Source organism: Carassius gibelio, chromosome B24 (assembly GCF_023724105.1).
Source record: "Carassius gibelio isolate Cgi1373 ecotype wild population from Czech Republic chromosome B24, carGib1.2-hapl.c, whole genome shotgun sequence".
NCBI lineage: Eukaryota > Metazoa > Chordata > Actinopteri > Cypriniformes > Cyprinidae > Carassius > Carassius gibelio.
In genome coordinates this window covers 1949974-1970869 of record NC_068419.1, presented here as the reverse complement: position 1 = coordinate 1970869, position 20896 = coordinate 1949974, and the positions used below count along the sequence as shown (strand labels likewise).

Sequence of the window (20896 nt, the reverse complement as noted above, 5' to 3'; positions counted from 1 at the left end):
TTTTCTATATATATTTTTTAATTAAGTTGTTAAAATAAATTATATTAATATTGGTGATAATAATAATTTTACTTTGAATTATTGTTGTTGTTATAAATATTATTATTAATATTAATAATATTAATAATATTATTATAATTAATAATAATAATAATAATAATAATAATAATAATAATAATAATAATATTATTATTATTATTATTATTATTATTATTATTATTATTATTATTATTAACATATTTATTTTATTCTTTGCATTATTATTAATAATACAAATATAAATGATAATATTTGCATTTATTTGTTTACATACAATAATAATGATTTTAGGATTTATTAGCTATAAAGAGATTATTTATTTATTTGTTTGCTTTTTTATTAATAACATCCATAATTAATAATACATAAACTATTTTTGGTGTTGGTGTTGTTGTTATTAATGTATTTTTATTATAATATGTGAAAGTTATTATTATTATGTTATTATTGTTTTTATTTATTTATTATTATTATTATTATTTCTACCTGTTTATTTGTTTACATGCATTAATAATGATTTTAGGATTTATTAGCAATAAAGAGATTTTTTATTTATTTATTTGCTTTATTTTTAATATCAACCATAATTATGAAATATTTATTTACTTATAATTTTTTATAAATAACACTGGCAATATTTATTGTATCATTAATTGTATTCCATATTAATAAAACACACACATATATATATATATATATATATATATATATATATATATATATATATATATATATATATATATATATATATATATATATATATATATATATATATATATATATATATATATAATTAATAATAAATTGTTATTAATAATAAATAATCAATTTGTTGTGTTGGTGTTGTTTATTATAATATGTAAACATTATAATTATTATGTTCTTGTTGTTTTTATTTATTATTATTATTATTAATAAATCGATAATTTCTTTCTTCATTTAAAAGTCTTGTACTAAAGTCTGTTCTCTCTCATCAGACGAGGATGCTGGTTTCTCTCAGTGGACGGTGTGGACCCCGTGCTCCAGAAGCTGCAGTGATCCGGCTTCTCCTGCTCTGAAGCTCCGGACGAGGGAATGTGTTCGTGAACGCTGCTCTGGAGAAACCCGGCAGGAGCGAGTCTGTAACCTGCCCCAGTGTCCCGGTACAGATCAAATCTCAATCTACACACCCCTCTGATGATAAAAACATGCTTGCTTGTGATGTAGAGTCAGTGGTGTCTCTAGTTCTGTGTGTAATGTGCAGGTGTCTGTGTCTCAGATGGTGGTGTGTGTCAGGGTCCCGAATGCGCTCACAGGAACTGCTCCTGGATGAAGTGGGGCGAGTGGAGCTCCTGCTCTCGTTCCTGCGGCGTGGGACAGCAGCAGCGCGTCCGAACCTTCCTCGCCCCGGGCGTCAATGGGACCTGGTGTCAGGACATCCTGGGCGGCAACGTGGAAAACCGCTTCTGTAATATTCGGGCCTGCCGCGGTGAGTAAAGAAAACAAGAGATTTAATCTACATTTAGATTGTATTGTCTAAATCTTGATATTACAACACCTGAACTCAATGAATAAAAACAAGCATTTATCACATTTTTTAAAGATATTTGTAAGCTGTTTTAAGGATGATTAGATAATATACAGAAAAATCAAGACAATTGCATTCATTAAGAATTAAATATTATTAAAGATTTTTTTTTACTAAGCATAATATTTAATACTTTTTTACAGTCTATAGTTAGTTTGCATTGTAGAAAATTTACATAAATTAAATATATATACAATATACATATAATATTATTTAATATTAACTATTTCTATTATTATCATTATTAATTGTTATTTTATAATGCTGATGATTATTTTGTTGTAAGTATATTTTTAAAAATCAATATCACTATTTTTGCAATGTATAGTAAGTTTTAAGTTGCAAAAAGTTTTTTACACAAAAAAAATATTATTAAAGAAATATAGAAATGTTCATTATTCTAATTGTTGTTGTTCTTTTTTTAATGTCATAATTGTTTAATAATTATACAATTGTATGATTATATATTTTAAAGTATATTTTTTAAAGATAAAATATATTTATATATATGTATAATTTTATTTTTATTTATTTTTTGCAGGGTTTTTTTTTTCAGTTTATTGTTAGTTTGCATCACAAAACATTTTCTTTATTATTATTGTTGTCTGAGTAAAGAAATGTAACAGACTTGACACAAGAGGCCAGTTCTCTGAGAAGATAAAAGCGTGGGATATAAAGGTTATATAAGCTCAGGTGATAGTCAGTAATGTGTTGAGTGTGCTGTGTTCAGTGGACGGAGGCTGGTCTCGCTGGAGCTCTTGGTCCCGCTGTGATAAAACCTGCGGCGGTGGACGCTCCATCAGGACCCGCTCCTGCTCCAGCCCTCCACCCAAAAACGGAGGCCACAAATGCACGGGAGAGAAGAACCATGTCAAACCCTGCAACACCAAACCCTGCGGTACGAGAGCTTTTACTGGAGAAGATGATGTGTGGATCATGTTGATCATTGAGAAGCCCGAGTGTCAAATATGATGGTGTTCAGTTCCATCAAAATGTGTAATGTGTGTGTGTGTGTGTGTGTGTGTGTGTTCAGGTGACGAGGGCTGTCCAGCGGGGCAGGAGTTGGTGGCGTGTGTTAATGAGTGTCCCCAGCGCTGCTCAGACCTGCAGCAGGGCATCGAGTGTCAGAGAAACACCGAGTGTCAGTCGGGCTGCCGCTGTCCTCGAGGTGAGACAACACTTAAACCAGATCCATCTGCTGCATGTTAAATTACCTTTACTTGTGAAATATAGTAATTATTCATGTTTCGAATGAGCTTTTATTTAGATATTTTCAGTGTTTATTTCAATTTGAGTCATTTTTGTTATTGTTGCTTTTATTAGGTATTTGAAATATTTTTACATAGCTTTATTTTCAGTTTTGGTGTTAGTAATTTTAGTGCAACCTATTTAATTCAGTTTGAATGTTTACATTTTGTTTACTTTTTTTAAGCTTAAGTTTTTCATCTAATGTTTTTTCATTTATTTCAGATTTTTTTAAATTGTCACAAATATTTTTTTTATAGTTTTAGTTCTAGTTAACAACACTGAATCACAAAATAGCGTAATAATGACATGTGTAGATATCTTTTTATTTATATTCAGTTAGTAACAGGAAGAAACTTACATGCACTAATTTTTTTTAAATGTACAGAAATTTGAGCCATTTTTTCTAAACATGAAATGAATGAATGAATTATTATTCCAATATTTTTTAAGTGTTTTTTGAGCTTTCTTGTTATTATTGTGTCACTGATATATATATATATATATATATATGTGTGTGTGTATATATATATATATGTATATATATATATATATATATATATATATATATATTTTTTTTTATTTATTTATTTTTTTTTTTTCTAGTGGTATTAAATGGTCAAATATTGAAATTTCTTTACTTTTTCATGTTTGAAATATATATTATTATTCATTTTACCAAATGAACATATTAAAGCTTTCTGTATCAAAGTAAAAATACAAAAATGTAATAGTGGTGAATTTTTGTTACCATAAGTGCCAAGCCATTTGCAATTTTTCAAAAGTGCCTATTATAATGGCTTCCTCAAGACTTGAAAATACATCATGAATATTCATATTTTGTGTTCGTGTGTGTGTGTGTGTGTGTGTGTGCGCATGCGTGTGTGTGTGTGTGTGTGTGTGTGTGTGTAGGTCAGCTGCAGCAGGACGGCGTGTGTGTCCAGACGTGGCAGTGTGATTGTCTGGATGTGTTGGGTCAGAGCTGGGCCGCAGGAAGCACACATCAGGTGGACTGCAACAACTGCAGCTGCGCAGACGGGCGTCTCACCTGCACCAATCACACCTGCGCAGGAGAACACAGCTGCTCCTGGAGCTCCTGGTCCACCTGGGCCTCCTGCAGCTCCACCTGCGGCCCCGGACAGAGGACTCGATTCAGGTGGGATGCACACACAGCATTCCTTATGCAGGCTCCATCCATGCAGGATTTTATGAACATGTAATTCTGTTTTCCAGATCTCTGGTTCCTGAGGATGACGATGCAAACTGCCAGTTTGAGGAAGTCCAGCACAAACCATGTGACCTCGGCGCGTGTCCCCCGCTGTGTGTCCATGATGAGCAGGAACTGTCTGTCGGAGACACCTGGATAGAAGGGGAATGTCAACAATGGTGAGAGTCACTGGGAACTATGTTACTATTCAATATTTCAGCAAAAACTCAATCTTTTCTGTGTGTTTTCAGCACCTGCATCCCTGAAGGAGACTACTGCCAAAATATAGACTGTCGAGGTGTGTATCTCCTTTATTTACAGATTAAATACATTATAGCTTTTCTCATTTATTTATATTTGTATGCATCATTTTTTATTAAGGTTCATTTATTTTATAGAATATATGTGTGAGTGATAATCCGTATTTAGTTTATATAATGAATTGTTATATTATTGTAAAATGTATACATGCCTTTTAAGTTAATTTATCAATTTAGAAATTGTCCTCAGTGTTATTTTAGTTTTGTTTATGTATTGTTATAGTCATAACTATTATTTTAGCTTTTTTTCTTATTTTTAGTTTTAATAAAAAAATTTGTTTGTGTTTTGGTAATTTTGTCATTAATCATTATGATTATCATTTATCTATTTTATTTAGCTTTAATTTTTTTTTTTTTTTTTTTTGGTTTTAGTTTTAGTATTTTTAGTACTTAAACTCATTTTATTTTATTTAGATGCCAAGGCGACATTATTCAGTTTTCATTTAAATTGATTGTCTAATATGTTTTATTTTATTCCAGACATAAATATAATATACTCATATCTCATATAAATGGACATACATTTTATTTCAATGTAAATAAAATTAAAACAATTTATTTTTGCATTTTCAGGCCTAGAAAGGTAATAGAAAATAACAAAAAATTTTTTAAAAAAGTCATGGAAATGTATAATATATTTAATCAGCTATAAATTCCTTTCTGTAAATACAATCTCTGTTATATTCTTAAAAATCACCGTGATTTTAACCAACAGGAAGTGTCGTGGGAATCAACTGTGCGTGTAGGAACCAAGAGTATTTCGTTATTTGATGTTCTGAATGATTTCATGTTGTATTAGTGGACGGTGGATGGACGCCGTGGTCAGTGTGGTCAGTCTGTCCCGTGACATGTGGGAGGGGTAAACAGATCCGAACCCGCGCCTGTATCAACCCTCCACCGCGAAACAACGGCTCCGACTGCACTGGACCTGAGAGAGACACCCGGGACTGTCACGCTGCACCTTGTCTTGGTACTAGAACAGAAAGCAATCTACATGATCATCATCTAATATGTCCTTCTGGATGCATTATATATTACTTGAGTTATGTGTTATATAATAAAGAAAGTCACATGAATGCAGGTGATCATTAATGTTCCTGGATTGACCTCTGTGACCTGCAGATGACCTTTGCCCCTGGTCGCCGTGGTCATCCTGTTCTCGCAGCTGCGGCGCAGGCCTGATCTCCAGACGGCGTCAGTGTGTGTGTGAGGAGACGGGAGATCACGCGTGTCCTCCAGACGTCCAGAGAGACGCAGAGGAGACACAGCTGTGTTATAAGAGACCCTGTCCAGGTAAACCACTGTAGAGCAGAAACCAGCGCAGAAAAGAAGCAAGCTAGAGGAGAAATAGCATCTTAAATATATGTAAAAAACTATTTTACCAATGAGATTTGACTATTGTTTTTCATGCAATGGTCAGTTTTGAGATTTTTGTGTCTTCTTCCAGACTAGTGAAAAGAAACATTTAAGTGTTTATTTTATTACATTGTATCATTTGCATCAGTACATTCCAATGACAATACATATTACAATCCATAAGAGTCAGAAACTTACATGCAACAAACTTTAGTTTTATTCTATAATTAAAGGTTTTTACAAAGGGGTTCGTTCATATATCATTAACCCGATTTATATAACATTTTATACCTAAAAACATGTTAAAATGCATTTTTTTTCTATGTATTGAAAGTCTTTTCTAAATTAAAGAGTGATAAACAAAGATATCCAAAACTTCCTTGGTAAAAACTTTTTAAATTGTCAACAAATTGAAACAGGAATTTGGGGTAACACTTTTTTTTAAGGACAAATTCTCACTATTCACAAACCGTTAACTATGACTTTTGCCTCAAACTACAAAGTTGCTGCTTATGAATATTTAATAATGAAGTAGTTAAGTTCAGGTATCAGCTAGGATTAGAGATGTAGAATATGATTATGCAGAAAATGTGCTTTATAACCAGCCAATATGTTAATAACAGGCCAAGTATTAAGCAACTAGTCTATAGTGAGATCTTTTAGGTCTTTATCAAGTTTTTAGATTTCTGTTCTATAAATACCGTATTTTCCGGACTATAAATCGCACTTTTTTTTTTACAGTTGGCTGGTCCTTCGACTTATATTCAGCTGCGACTAATGTATCAAAATTAATTTGACATAAACCAAGAGAAAACATTACCTTCTCCAGCCACGAGAGGGCGCTCTGTGCTGCTCAGTTCTTCTGTAGTCTACACTGAAGACATAGAGCGCCCTCTGGTGGCTGGAGATGGTAATGTTTTCTATTGGTTCTTGGTTCTAAATAAATGCGACTTATACTCCAGTGTGACTTATATATGTTTTTTTCCTCATCATGACGTATTTTTGGACTGATGCGACTTATAGTCCGAAAAATACTCCAATTAATGCATTTTTAATTAAATAATGCCTTGTATGCATATTTAAACAACATATTGGTACACAACGTAATGTCTTAATGTACCGTGATTAATTAAGCAGAGAAGTATGTTGAGTTGTCCTCTGTTCACCTGTGGTGTCTTTCCCTTCAGGCTGTCCCGTGTCTGAATGGAGCGCGTGGAGCGACTGCTCCTGTGTGTCTCAGTATCAGCAACGCTTTCGTGCACCGCTCATCTCGGCCAGCGGCAGACAGCACTGCTCTGATCTCGAGAGAGAGAGCCGGCCCTGCAAACCTGACAACTGCACAGGTGATCACAGTCTGACGACCATAAACAAATCACCTTTTTACAGACACTACAAGAAGACCATGCATGTAATATACTGTGTGTGTAATGACATGCACACGCTAAACTGAGATTTGCATGATACGAGAATAATTCCTCATGCATACTGTTATGGTAACAACAGCATGTTTTGTGCAAACAGAATATCGGATTATTTGTGTTGTTTGTTTGTTGATTATGTGACTGATTTCACTCTCACACTGATCTGTGTGTGTGTGTCAGATTGTGAGAAACCCTTCCTGTTCTCTGAATGTGGATCTCCGTGTGAGAAACACTGTGATCTGTTGGGTCAAACGCACTCGTGCTCGTCCCAAAACTGCACACCCGGCTGCTTCTGTGCGGAGGTTTGTCCTGCACACATTCACACGAATTCACATAAAGCTTTTCAGTCACTCTTTACAGCCAGCTCTCATTTGTTAATATTAGAATGACAATGTGATCATATGTATTTTTACAGCATTTATTAATCTGCGTTAATGTTAGTTCATTTAATGCTTTTGTTCAATTTAAAGTGTTACCAGAATTTCCCAAAAACAGGAAAAAAAATAAAAATTAAAATAAATAAAAAATTAATAAATAAAATTAATAAATAAAATTAATGAATAAGAATAAAATAAAATATAAAATTAATAATAAAAAAAATTATTTAAATAAAAATAATAAATATATATAAATATGCTGAATATATATATATATATATATATATATATATATATATATATATATATATATATATATATATATATATATATATATATATATATATATATATATATATATAAAATGATAAATATAATTGTAATATTTATTTCTGTATTTATTTGGACGTGTTCCAGGGTCTCCTGCAGCAGAACGGATCATGTGTCCGTCCGGATCAGTGCGGCTGTGTCCATCTCCTCCATCAGGGCTCAGACAGACCTGTGGCCGTCACTGTCCAGCAGGGGGCGCTGCTGACCGTGGGCTGCAGGACATGGTGAGCCCCTGACGCTCTTCAGATCACAGTGTTATTATCATGAGGTGTCTTTGATAACTCGAGTGTTTCACACATCACAGACGCATGGATTTACTCTGAGTAGTGCTGACTAAGTCAAGTCTCTCTATAACTACAGCTTCTAGTGATGCAATAAAACCTCTAGCACTATAAGTTCAGTGTGTGATGTTGTTTAACAAATATATATTACATTTCTCTAAATACTTATTTTACTTAAAATACATATTTAATTTTCTTTCTTTCTGTCTTTGTTTATAATGTATTTTTTTTTAAGATTTCTGAAATATATTACAGTAATTTATAAATTACAGTATACACACACACACACACATTTATATATATATTTATAAATGTGTGTGTGTGTATACTGTAATTTATAAATTACTGTAATATATAAATACTATAATTATTTATACAATTATTTTTAATATTAATTTACAAATGTTTTTAATTCATATAATACAATATAAAATGTATAAATGTGAACAGAAATAAATTTCTCAAGAATAGTTATATGTAAAAAAAAGGACAATTATTTATAATTCATTATTCATAAATTATATAAAAACACTAACTATACAGTAAATGTATCTACTATTATGTATTTCCTATTTTATATATTATATAATCATATATATAATTAATAAGTAACACTGTATTGTATTTATTACACATATATTTTTTTGATATTTTATAATGCAATATAAAATTTATAAATATAATCTGAAATATTTTTTATATGTAAATAAATTAATTCTTAAATGCTAAAATAATACTGTTTCTCCAATTATATATATACATATACATTTATAATGACTTCTGATAATGTTTTGTGTGTGTGTGTGTGTGTGTGTGTTTCAGTCTGTGTCATGACGGCTCTCTACAGTGTGATTTACGGGAATGTGAAGGTATATTATTCTATTTTTACTCATATAACCATATTTAGCCACGAGCGTCTATTGTTCCTAATTTTAGACTCAGATCAAATCATCTGAAATCTAATAACTCTTTTTCTGTCTGTTGATGAATAACTCCCATCTGTCTCTCAGTGATGGTCAGCGAGTGGTCAGAATGGACCTCCTGCTCTCCGTGTATCCCAGCATCCTCCGGTGGGAACGCTTCGGGGCTGGTGTCGCTCCAGCGGCGCTTTCGGGCCTGTCTGGACCTGGACTCCGGTCTGCCGGTCAGCGGGAGAGAGGGAGAGTGTGATGAAGAGCTGGAGGAAGAGCGAATCTGCCCGCAGTCTGACATCTGCACCGGTGGGTCGCCCACAGACGGTCACCATTATAACACATCATCATCAAACACTTCCTGTATCAGACTCTCAAACACCCAATGACTGAACTCGGCTCATGAATATTTATTACTTGACATTGTAATCATTAAGTTCAAATCTATTAAATTTTTTTTTTATTATTGAAATTAAACTGAAATAAAATTAAATTGTCCTTGGCAACTTACAGAAATAGTTTGTTGAAGCATAAAAATAAACAACTGGGAAGAAAACCCTAAAAAAAATATTTAAAACAAATTAAGTAATTAAAAAAAAAAAAAGACTTAAACGCACATAATTAGCTGTTAAAGACTTTTATTTTGTTAAGTGTAAATATTAAGGTGAAATAAAACTAAAAAAAGAAGCTTGAAGAAACAAAAATTATAAAAATTAGAGTCGGCTTGGCAGCTAACTGGAATAAAAGTCATTAAAGCACTAAAATTACTAACTGGAAATAAATAAAAATGAAAACTAAAATTGACATGAATTGCAGTGTTTAAAAATAATAAGAAGAGTTTCTAAAAATAATTATTTAAAAAACATTTTTGTTTGGCATCTCACTGAAAATAATGTTGACGCACTAAAATTACTAACTGGTAATAAATAAAAACTTAAACTGAAATCAAACTGAAGTAAAAAATAAAATACACCTGAACAGCAATATTAAAAAATAATAATAATAATTGGCAGAAATTGGCAAAAGTCTGAAGCAAAAACTGAAAATGTACAAATAAAAGCTAATTCAAAATACCTATAAAAGTATAACAGTATAAAACTAAAACTAAAATGTATAGTGCAGTGTCATGATGACCTGATTAATGATGATGAAGCCGTGTGTGTGTGTGTGTGTGTGTGTCTCTGCTCAGATCTGTGTCACTGGAGCTCATGGAGCGGCTGGAGTGTGTGTAAAGATCCCTGCAGCGGAGGATACCGGCAGAGAGAGCGCCGACCTCTGACCTCTGACCCCGGCCCACACTGCAGGAACCTACAGACGCAGTCTCAGAGCTGCAACACTGGCCTCTGTCCCGGTACACACACATACTTATTAAACACATGATAGAAGCATGGTTCTTGTAGTTTTTATATAGTAGCTGTATTGGATACAGGTGAGCATTGTGAGGACAGGGGGCGGGTCTACGACGACTCCTGTGCCAATCAGTGTCCTCGCAGCTGCGCTGACCTCTGGGATCACGTCCAGTGTCTGCAGGGCACCTGTCATCCAGGTATGAGCGCTTCTCTGACCTCTGGTGTTAGCGCACACATGAAGCGGGGAATGTGAGTGTGTGTTTCTGCTCCTCAGGCTGTCGCTGTCCGGACGGCCGGCTCTTGCAGGACGGAGGGTGTGTGTGGGTGGACGAGTGTCGCTGTGGGGTCCCGCTGGAGAACGGGACGCTGGAGATCCGACCCGGAGAGAACATCACCGTCAGCTGCAACACCTGGTGAGAGGAGCTCACTCATTAATGAATCCGGTTCACCTTAAAGGACCGGTCCCAGATGGGAGGGGGGGTCAGATTCTGGTGTTCTCAAATATTGTGCTGAAGGTAAAGAAACATTAACAGAATTGACCAAACATTTATAATTGTGATCTAATTTTTACTAGTTTGAACAAGTGTTAATTAAATATCATTGATAAAATATTATAATTTTTATTTAATTTTTTTATTTATTTTGTATTTTTATGTTTTTTTATTTAAAAGTTTTTGTGTGTCTATATTTTTATTCTTATTCTTCCATTTTTTTTTTTTTGTTATTTCTGTACTTATTTTGTAATTTATAATTGCAAAGTTTTTTATTTAATGTGTGTATTATTTCTGAAACTTTATTAAATATTATTAAAATATATTTTCATTATTACTTTTTAAATATCAACAAAACTGCACGAATGCATTTATATATTTAAGACATAATTTATCGTTATTATCATCTCATTTTTACTAGTTTGGACCAATTTATTTATTTGTATCATTGATATAACTATAATATATTTTATTAATATTTTGATTTTTTGTTTTATGTTATGTGTCTTTGTCTCTTGTTTTTAAAATATGTCTCTTTAGTTCTTATTCATTTTTATTTCAGTATAACTTATTTTTGTACTTCAAGAACTATCAAAGAAAATGAGAAATGACTCCTCGACAATTAACAAAAAAAAAGTAACTCAAATGTTATTTATTTAGTTATTTATTTATTTATTTATTTATTTTTATTTATCAGTAATAACCTAGGTGTCGGCCTCAGATTGTTCTCACATCTCAGATTTCATCAGGTTTTAATACATCTGTGAGGATGTTTTTGTAAAAAGTGTGGTCTCTCTGCAGTGTGTGTGTAAATGGCTCTCTGGTGTGTACGGATCACGTGTGTCCGGTCTACGGTCCGTGGGGTTCGTGGAGCGAGTGCTCGGCGTCGTGTGGGACAGAGGGACAGAGGACACGCAGACGGTCCTGCAAACACACGACCGGAGGACCGACCTGCGCCGAAACCGTCCAGAGAGACAGCTGCTCACTGCTGCCCTGTCCAGGTCCGCCAACAGAACACAGCAGCACTCAGCTACACACTTCAACTCAATTCAAATCTCAGTTTATATATAGCCTCTATGTGATATTTGATAGAAATATGAAAATATGTTAACAAATATAAAAAATAAATAAATAATTTAAGTCACAAAACATGCTAAATTAATTTGCATAAAAATAATAATTAAAAATATTTAAAAACACTACTATAATATTTTGCACAAAATATATACAAATATCAACAAATATGTAATTAAAACCCACACACACAATACATATTCTTACTGTTTGATGTTTTATAGAAATAAAAAAATATATTTCGAACATATATGAAAAACATGTCATATATTTCAAATCGCAATGCATGCAACTTTTTTTTTTGTTTTGTTTATGAATAATTGTATAAAAAGTTACATTCACAGTTTTTCAATTTGATTTTTTTTCTCTATAGAGGGAAAATATAAGTATCTTTATTGTATAAAAAGCATAATATTTTACCTTTTATATTATGTTATTTATTTATTATTATTATATTTAATTATTTATATTTATTTATTTATATTTACAATTTTGGCAATTGTTATGTTCTGTTTAACAAATAAACAGCAACAGATTCATTCTCATTTAACAACAACTAAACAGTTCTTATGGAAACCAGTTCGTTTGAGTCTATTGGAAGTGTTTTCCTTATTTTTGTCAAATTCTCAACAAAAAAAAAAAACTTCCAACAAATGTGTTTCCACAAAACCAATTACCAAAATAACCAGTATTCTGAATACATATATATTCATTTGTGCTTCACATGTATTTTAATTGGACTTGTATCATGTAAAGTGTAGATTTTATAGGCCGATATGATTTTGTCGATGTGTTAGCCGGCTGTGTGGTGAGCGAGTGGTCAGTCTGGACTGACTGCAGCGCCTCCTGTGGTGGAGGAGTGTCACTGCGCAGGAAGACGGTCCTACAGGAGCCAGAGCCTGGGGGTCTGAGCTGCCCCGGACCCCTGGAACAACACACCGCATGCAACACCAACAGCTGCCTGCCCGGTACAACACACACATCCATAAACACACACAACCAGGCCTGACAGATAAACATAATTCAGTGAAGAAGAAACACTTACGATGTGTTACAGTGCACCTATAAAACCCTTCAAACGGTCATATAATATCTGTGGAGTGTCTGTCATTTCAGTTTATGTTGTCATAAAACATGACAGCACATGTTCATAACTCAGGCTGCAGATATGTGTTGCTTTACAAAGAAAATCACAAGAAAAATAAGAAACCGTATTTGGCATTAAGATAGAATAGCGATAATATTCTGATATACTGACTGTGAAATTTTCATTCAAATTAATAATATTTACTTTACGAATTCATATTGCCGTGATGCAAATAAATGCTTTTTGCATACTTGTTAAAAAGCATCATTTCAGGACATTAATTTAATTTTCTTTTTATATCAGAATTTATAGTACAATGAATTATGCATACTGTTATGGATATCATTTACTAATGACAGTCATTTTTGCTGTTTAATTGTTTATGAAAATAAGGGGTAAATGTGCTTAATTGTCATTTAAATTACAGCACAAAGTAAAAAGTAAAAATGTTATACATGCACAAACACACACACACACATATATATATATATATATATATATATATATATATATATATATATATATATATATATATATATATATATATATATGGTTTAATGATGTTTAGCTGAATTTAAGCAGGTGTGTGTGTGTGTGTGTGTGTGTTTTCTAACACATGCTCTTAGAGAAAATATTTACCTTCCATTTAGCTACATTACAGATTCAGCAATTTCCTGGTCCTCTTGTGTGCAATTTTATGCTAATTTCAGTCCGTGGCAAGCATACACAAAATATTAAAAGTGGCACTGATTTGCATTAAAGCATCAGAGAATGTGGAGAAGAATCTGTTAGGAGTTAACATGAATCATGCAATGTGTGACGGCCATGCAGACTGTTCATTAATTGTGTTTTAGATGATAAGACATAATAGAGTTTGAGTTGATAGACTCATTTAAAACAGTGCGATAAGCCTTCGGGAGGAATGCAGTGTGCCTCCAGAGTCGTTTAAGCAGCTTGACTCATTTGATTACTGCTGTTAATGAACTTCGGCAGCAGTCACTGAAAGGGCCTGCAGTCGCTCCATCAGACCGGCAACAACACATCATGTGTGTTTAAACTACTGTAGCTCAGCCACAGATAATACTCTCATCTGTGTCATCGGTGTGCTGTGTAACACTGGTTTGGTTTCTCTCTGTCAGATTGTCCTGCAGATCAGGTGTTCAGCTCGTGTGCAGGATCCTGTCCATACAGCTGTGAGGATCTGTGGCCCCAAAATCAGTGTGTGCCTCTGACCTGCAGTCCTGGGTGCAGCTGCCCACCTGGAGCCGTGAGTCCATCTGTTTGTGTTACCCCACACAACACCTGAGAAACCGCCTAGCAACACCCTAGTAACCACACACAACACCCGAGAAATCGCCTGGCAACACCCTAGTAACCACACACAACACCCGAGAAATCGCCTGGCAACACCCTAGTGATCACACACAACACCCGAGAAACCCGCCTAGCAACACCCTAGTGATCACACACAACACCCGAGAAATCACCTAGCAACACCCTAGTAACCACACACGACACCTGAGAAACCGCCTAGCAACACCCTAGTAACCACACACAACACCCGAGAAACCACCTAGCAACACCCTAGTAACCACACACAACACCCGAGAAACCACCTAGCAACACCCTAGTAACCACACACGACACCCTAGAAGCTGTCTAGCAACACTCTACGAACCACATAGCTACAGCCTAGAAACTGCCTAGCAACAAGATACCAGATAATAGCATGCTAAAAACAATCTGAAAACTCTAGCAACATTTTAACAACATCGTACCAGCTTCTTAAAACACCCTAGAAACAGTATGGCATCATCGTAGCAACCCCATGGAATCACCCTAGCAACCCTATAACAATGTCGAAAAAACCTTTCAGAAAGATCCATAGCAACTTTATAGCAAAACCCTAGCAACCTCATAGCAACGTTCTAGCACAAACCTCCAAAGCAATGTGTTAGCAGCGTCCTTAAACACCCTAGCAACGTCCTAGCAACACTCTAGAAACTATACAAAAACGCCTAGAAACCACCTAGCAACACCCTAGCAACCCCATTGCAACATTTTAGCAAATTCTCAGAAGACCCTAGCAACCCCATAGCAGCATTATAGCATAAACATTCATAGCAACGTCATAGCAGTGTCCTTACATACCCTAGCAACGTCCTAACAACACTCTAGAAACTACACAGAATGTTATAGAAACCACCTAGCAACACTCTACAAACCACATAGCAACAGCCTAGAAACTGTCTAGCCACACCATGATACCAGGTAGTAGCATGCTAAAAATATTCTGAACACCCTAGCAACATCTGAACAACATCCTAGCAGCTTCCTAAAACACCCTAGAAACACTATGGCATTACCATAGCAACCCCATGGAATCACCCTAGCAACCCTAAAACAATGTCAAAAAACCTTCCAGAAAATGTCCATAGCAACCCTATAGCAACACCTTAGCAACCCCATAGCAATGTTCTAGCACAAACCTTCAAAGCAACATCATAGTAGCATCATTAAACACCCTAGCAACATCCTAGCAACACTCTAGAAACCACCTAGCAACACCGTAGCAACCCATTGCAATGTTTTAGCAAATTCTTAGAAGACCCTAGCAACTCCATAGCAATGTTCTACCACAAACCTCCATAGCAACGTCCTTACACACCCTAGCAACGTCCTAACAACATTCTAGAAACCATAAAGTACAGCCTAGAAACTGCCTAGCAACACCAAGATACCCTAGCACCCTGAACACCCTAGCAACATCATTGCAACAATTTAGCAAGTTCTCAGAAGACCCTAGCAACACCATAGCAACATTCTACCATAAACCTCCATAACAACATCATAGCAGCGTCCTTAAACACCCTAGCAATGTCTTAGCAGATTCCCGAAGATTCCAGAAGATCCTAACTATCACATTCCTGTGTCCATTCCTAAACCTCAATAGCAACCCCCTGGAAACCACCACAGCTCCCTAGCAACACAGTAGCATCTCCTCAAGCAAACACAGCTTCAGAAAACACATAAATCTAGTGTGTTTGTTACTCCAGACTGCAGTAAACAGAGTGATTTGAGGAGTGTTCACATCTGCTCCTGATGGCTCTGTACTTTTGGAAGTGTGATCTGGAAACAGATGGCTGTACGAGTCCCGCATGAATATGAGAACGTTATTAATCATATCCTCCATCTGCAGGTGATGCTGAACGGAAGCTGTGTTCCCCAATCCCAGTGTCCTTGTTCCCTAATCTCGCTCCCGCCCGTGTCCCACAACCTCACCCTGGACCTCCAGGAACAGGAAGTTCCCGCAGGAACCCTCATTCCAGACTCCTGCAACTCATGGTACTTCACATTCATTCGGTGCACGCTTTGTGTTTCACCTGTAAATGATCTCTAACAGAACGAGCTCCTGCGGTTATTGGATTGATATTCAGTGACACATGGAACTCAGTCAGGCTTTTCTAAGAGCGTCTCAGTGTCGTGAAGTGAACATAAAACATCAGCGAGATGTTCAGAAGGTCACTCTGACATTGTTGAAAGAATCTAAAGCTCTGGAATAACAATTCAGAATTAAACATTTTGAAGTGAAGTGCATGAATTAGATGAAAATTTGCATGTTTGAGTCATATACATGCACAGAAATAAAAGGAAAAAAATAAACTGTATTTTTCCCATAAGAAAATGAAGCCTATTTTGAAGCATTACTGTTAGGTAATGAGGTAATCCAAGTAAACTATAATAAGTTAGTAAATCATCTACCACAATGTATAAATACTCTATAAACTAACTTACTACTGTTAAGCAAAAAAAAAAAAAAAAAAATATATATATATATATTTTTTTTCATAACAGTAGTAAGTTTTCCAACTAAAAAAAAAAAATGAAATGAAATTATTTGAAATGCTCTAAATTAATCTATTTATGCTTATACTTGTGTGTGAATAATCTTATGAACTGTGATGTATAAATACTCCACAAGTTATATTATAAGTTATAAATTGTCACGAATGTTATAATGCTCTGAATTAGACTTTATTTATGCTAAATATATTTAGGTATTTGTATAATTTATTCTGAATATATTTTTAAAAAAGCTTTGGGGGTGGACATGTTTTTGTCTTGGAAAACTTTTCTGAGAAAGCCATAACATCAAGCATGCAAAGATGAATAAGTGTGTATATTTCCGTCTGATTTTAATTGTGTGTGTGTGTGTGTGTGTGTGTGTGTGTTTAAATACAGTGTCTGTGAAGGTGGGATCTTTACCTGCACTAACAAGTCATGTGACGGTGAGTCATGTGACCTCATACACTCACAGCAGAGACACATTATTTTTATAGCTTCATATTCTCACTGCATGACAACTATTGATTTGAGAGCCATTTTTAAAAGCAAACTTGTTCCTGAAACAACTTCTGAGCAATGACCTCCTCGCTGTGTTTATGAGAGGAAGTGAAGAATGCTGTGTGTTTTCATTCAGAGGACTGTGAGTGGAGCAGCTGGTCAGCGTGGAGCTCTTGCTCAGCGTCCTGTGGATCTGGACAGCAGTTCTCCAGCCGGACGATTCGGCGCCAGCGGCAGTACGGAGGACAGGAGTGTGAGGGACCCTCACACACATCACGAGTCTGCAGGGGCCCCGAATGTGGTGAGAAACACAGTGCTGAGGGTTTGTGAGGGGTTCAGTACTGTATTCCTTGAAGTACCTGAAGTGCAATTGCACTGTACTTTTTATTTATAATAAAAGTTATTATTATAATACATTTTTATGGCGATTATTATTAATAGCAGTTGTGGTTATTTTAATATTTTTATTTGGTTGTTTTAATTAAAACAATAAAAATTATGTTTATTTTTTATTTGGCAGCATAATAATAATAAAAAAAATATTTATTTTATTGTTATTTATTAAATAATTTTAATATTTACTTTATTTGTTTTAATTATATGAATATATTTTTTAGCTTAATAATTATTATTATTTAACTAATAATAATAATAATTTTACTTATTTGTTTTAATAATAACGATAACATTTTAACCTATATTATTTATTTATTTATTTATGGTGATGATGATGACGATCATTATTATTCATTAATTGATTATTATTAATAGAAGTTGTTGTTATTTTAATATTATTTTTATTTGGTTGTTTTAATTAAAACAATAAAAATTCTGTTTATTTTTTATTTGGCAGCATAATAAAAATAAATATTTATTTTATTGTTATTTATTAAATAATTGTAATATTGTTTTAATTATATGAATATATTTTTTAGCTTAATAATTATTATTATTTAACTAATAATAATAATAATTTTACTTATTTGTTTTAATAATAATGATAAAAAATTTGTACCTATATTATTTTATATTTATTTATTTTAATAATAATAATAATATATTTTTTATTGATCAAATATTTTTAATAATAATTATTGTATCTATTTATTTTTGCAACTTAACTGTTCTGTTTATTTACAAATAAAATAATAAAAGAAAACATAGTTTAAAAAAAATGAATATAGCATTTGCCCTTCCCTAAAGCCCATTGGTCATCAACTAATGTTCATACAGCGTGTCCAGATGGTGAGCGTTGGATCTGGAGTGAGTCCAGATTGGGGCGCGTGTGTGAGAGGGGGTGTGTGGACCTCTACAGCCCTGAACCGCTCAACTGTACGGGCCCCGGGGCCACAGAGGGCTGTGTGTGTGAGGAGGGCCGGTACCGGAGCCTGGAGGGCCAGTGTGTGATTCCAGCTCTGTGTCAGTGTGAAGAGGAAGACGGGACGCTTCGAGAGGTACACGCACACACACACACACACACACACACACACACACGCACACACCCGTCACACTGCTGTACTTTAGCCTGTAATTGCTGTGCTGCTTACTTTGTTTGTTTATTCTAATATGGAAGGTCATTAACGAGTCTGATGGATTAGCACTCAGGGCATTTGTGGAAAAATTTAATTGCCATCATCAATAATGAACAACAACAAAAAAAACAAACGTTGAAAGGCCTTATGAGGTTGTCTAATTGAACTACAGTGGCGCCCATTTAAGAGTTTCTGTATGAAGAGCGTTTTGTTGAATGAGACGGATGATGTAACTTCCTGTGGCGGGAAGAATGCCATCAGCACAACATTGATGGATGGTTTACAGTACACAATACTACATTAACTGCAGATCAATATTTACAAATCTACATTCATTCTACATTCTTTACTTAAATATACTTATTGGCTTTATTAATTCATGTTCCTGGTTTTATTATGAATGATTCACCAATGTTAAAATTCTAACATTCTAAAAAGAACTAATAAAATTATTTGTTATGGGAACTTATGGGAACTAATATTTGTAAAAAAAAAAAAAAAAACATAAAGAAATAGTTGCTCTTGCATTTATTTGATAAAAAAAGGTGAAATATTATTGCAATTTAAAATAACTGTTTTCTATTTGAATATATAGTAAACTGTAATTTATTTCTGTGATGCTCCGCTGTATTTTCAGCATCATTCCTCCAGTCTTCGGTGTTACATGATCTTCAGAAATCAGAATAATAATATGATTTACTGCTCAAGAAACATTTCTGATTATTATCAGTGTTGAACACAGTTGTGCTGCTCAATATTTTTGTGGAAACTGTGATGCATTTTACTTTTAAGGATTCACAGATGAACAGAAAGTTCAAAAGAACAGCATTTATTTGAAATAGAAATCTTATGTAACATTATAAAATGTCTTTACTGACACATACATTTTTTGTGCTTTTGTCCGTTTTTTCATGTCTATATAGTTTTTTTTTTATTATTGTTTGTTAGTCCCGTTTTTTTTTGTTATTTTAGGTTAACCTGAAAATGAGAAATACCATGTCAACTAGATTAACTAAGTTACATTTTTTTCTTTCTTTTATTTCTTTGTTTTTATTATTATTATTCATTCATTCTTCCATTCATTTTATTTTATTTAATTTATTCATTTTATTTTATTCTTTTTTTTTTTCAATTAAAAATTAATTTACCAATTTTTATGGTTTTACATTTAGTTAATTATAATTATCATTATGATTAGAGTTCTGCCTCGTAGATGGATGATGGTTGGTCTGAAACCTTTATTCAATTTAATGCATCCTTGCTTTATGAAAGTATTAATTAAAATGGTAATAGCAATACATATATATATATATATATATATATATATATATATATATATATATATATATATATATATATATATATATATATATATATATATATATATATATATATATATATGAATAAACAGATACACTATTGTGAATATAATACACTATTATGATACTACTATTAACACACTAATAAATGCAAAACACAGGCACCAAATATAATGCATAACTTATTTTAGTAGGGAGTGTGTGTCAAGCACATAACTGTAAAGATGAATGAACTGTGTGTTGTGTGTCACAGCCGGGGTCCGAGTGGGTGGACGGCTGTCAGTCCTGTCGCTGTATCAATGGCCAGAAACACTGTCAGTCAAACTGTCCTCCCCTTCACTGCTTTGAGGTAAGAAACGTGTCGTTTGTGGTTCAGATTTGCTTTCCTTCACCTCACACACAGAGAGATTTCTCCAGTGTATTCTCCGTTAGACATCCACTGCTGTTCAGTTTCACATGCATCGGCCGAATAACCGGTGCATCGGTAATGAGTTCAGGACGCCGTTAGAGGACCAGATGCTGGAAATAGAGCGACCCGTTGTCCAGGCAACAGCTCCGGTCAGGGATAATGTCCCAGATGGCTCTGGAGTGACGCCTGGACGTCTCAGAAGCTCAGCAGCCCTCGAGGAAGCCAACATCTCCTCTG

General features: G+C 34.0%; 1 protein-coding gene across 1 annotated transcript in view; it reads left to right on the top strand.

Moving 5' to 3' along the window:
- sspo (SCO-spondin) overlaps positions 1–20896 on the top strand; it is an 84436-nt gene that overhangs the window by 58705 nt on the left and 4835 nt on the right. The window contains 23 exon segments of the mRNA XM_052595801.1: positions 1017–1181; positions 1298–1507; positions 2337–2504; positions 2640–2774; positions 3764–4007; positions 4115–4237; positions 4310–4356; positions 5178–5348; positions 5501–5671; positions 6922–7077; positions 7336–7457; positions 7950–8086; positions 8966–9012; positions 9154–9363; positions 10244–10405; positions 10484–10600; positions 10678–10816; positions 11696–11895; positions 14195–14322; positions 16255–16400; positions 17298–17344; positions 18633–18853; positions 20504–20599. Coding sequence (XP_052451761.1) covers positions 1017–1181; positions 1298–1507; positions 2337–2504; positions 2640–2774; positions 3764–4007; positions 4115–4237; positions 4310–4356; positions 5178–5348; positions 5501–5671; positions 6922–7077; positions 7336–7457; positions 7950–8086; positions 8966–9012; positions 9154–9363; positions 10244–10405; positions 10484–10600; positions 10678–10816; positions 11696–11895; positions 14195–14322; positions 16255–16400; positions 17298–17344; positions 18633–18853; positions 20504–20599 — 3362 coding nt within the window.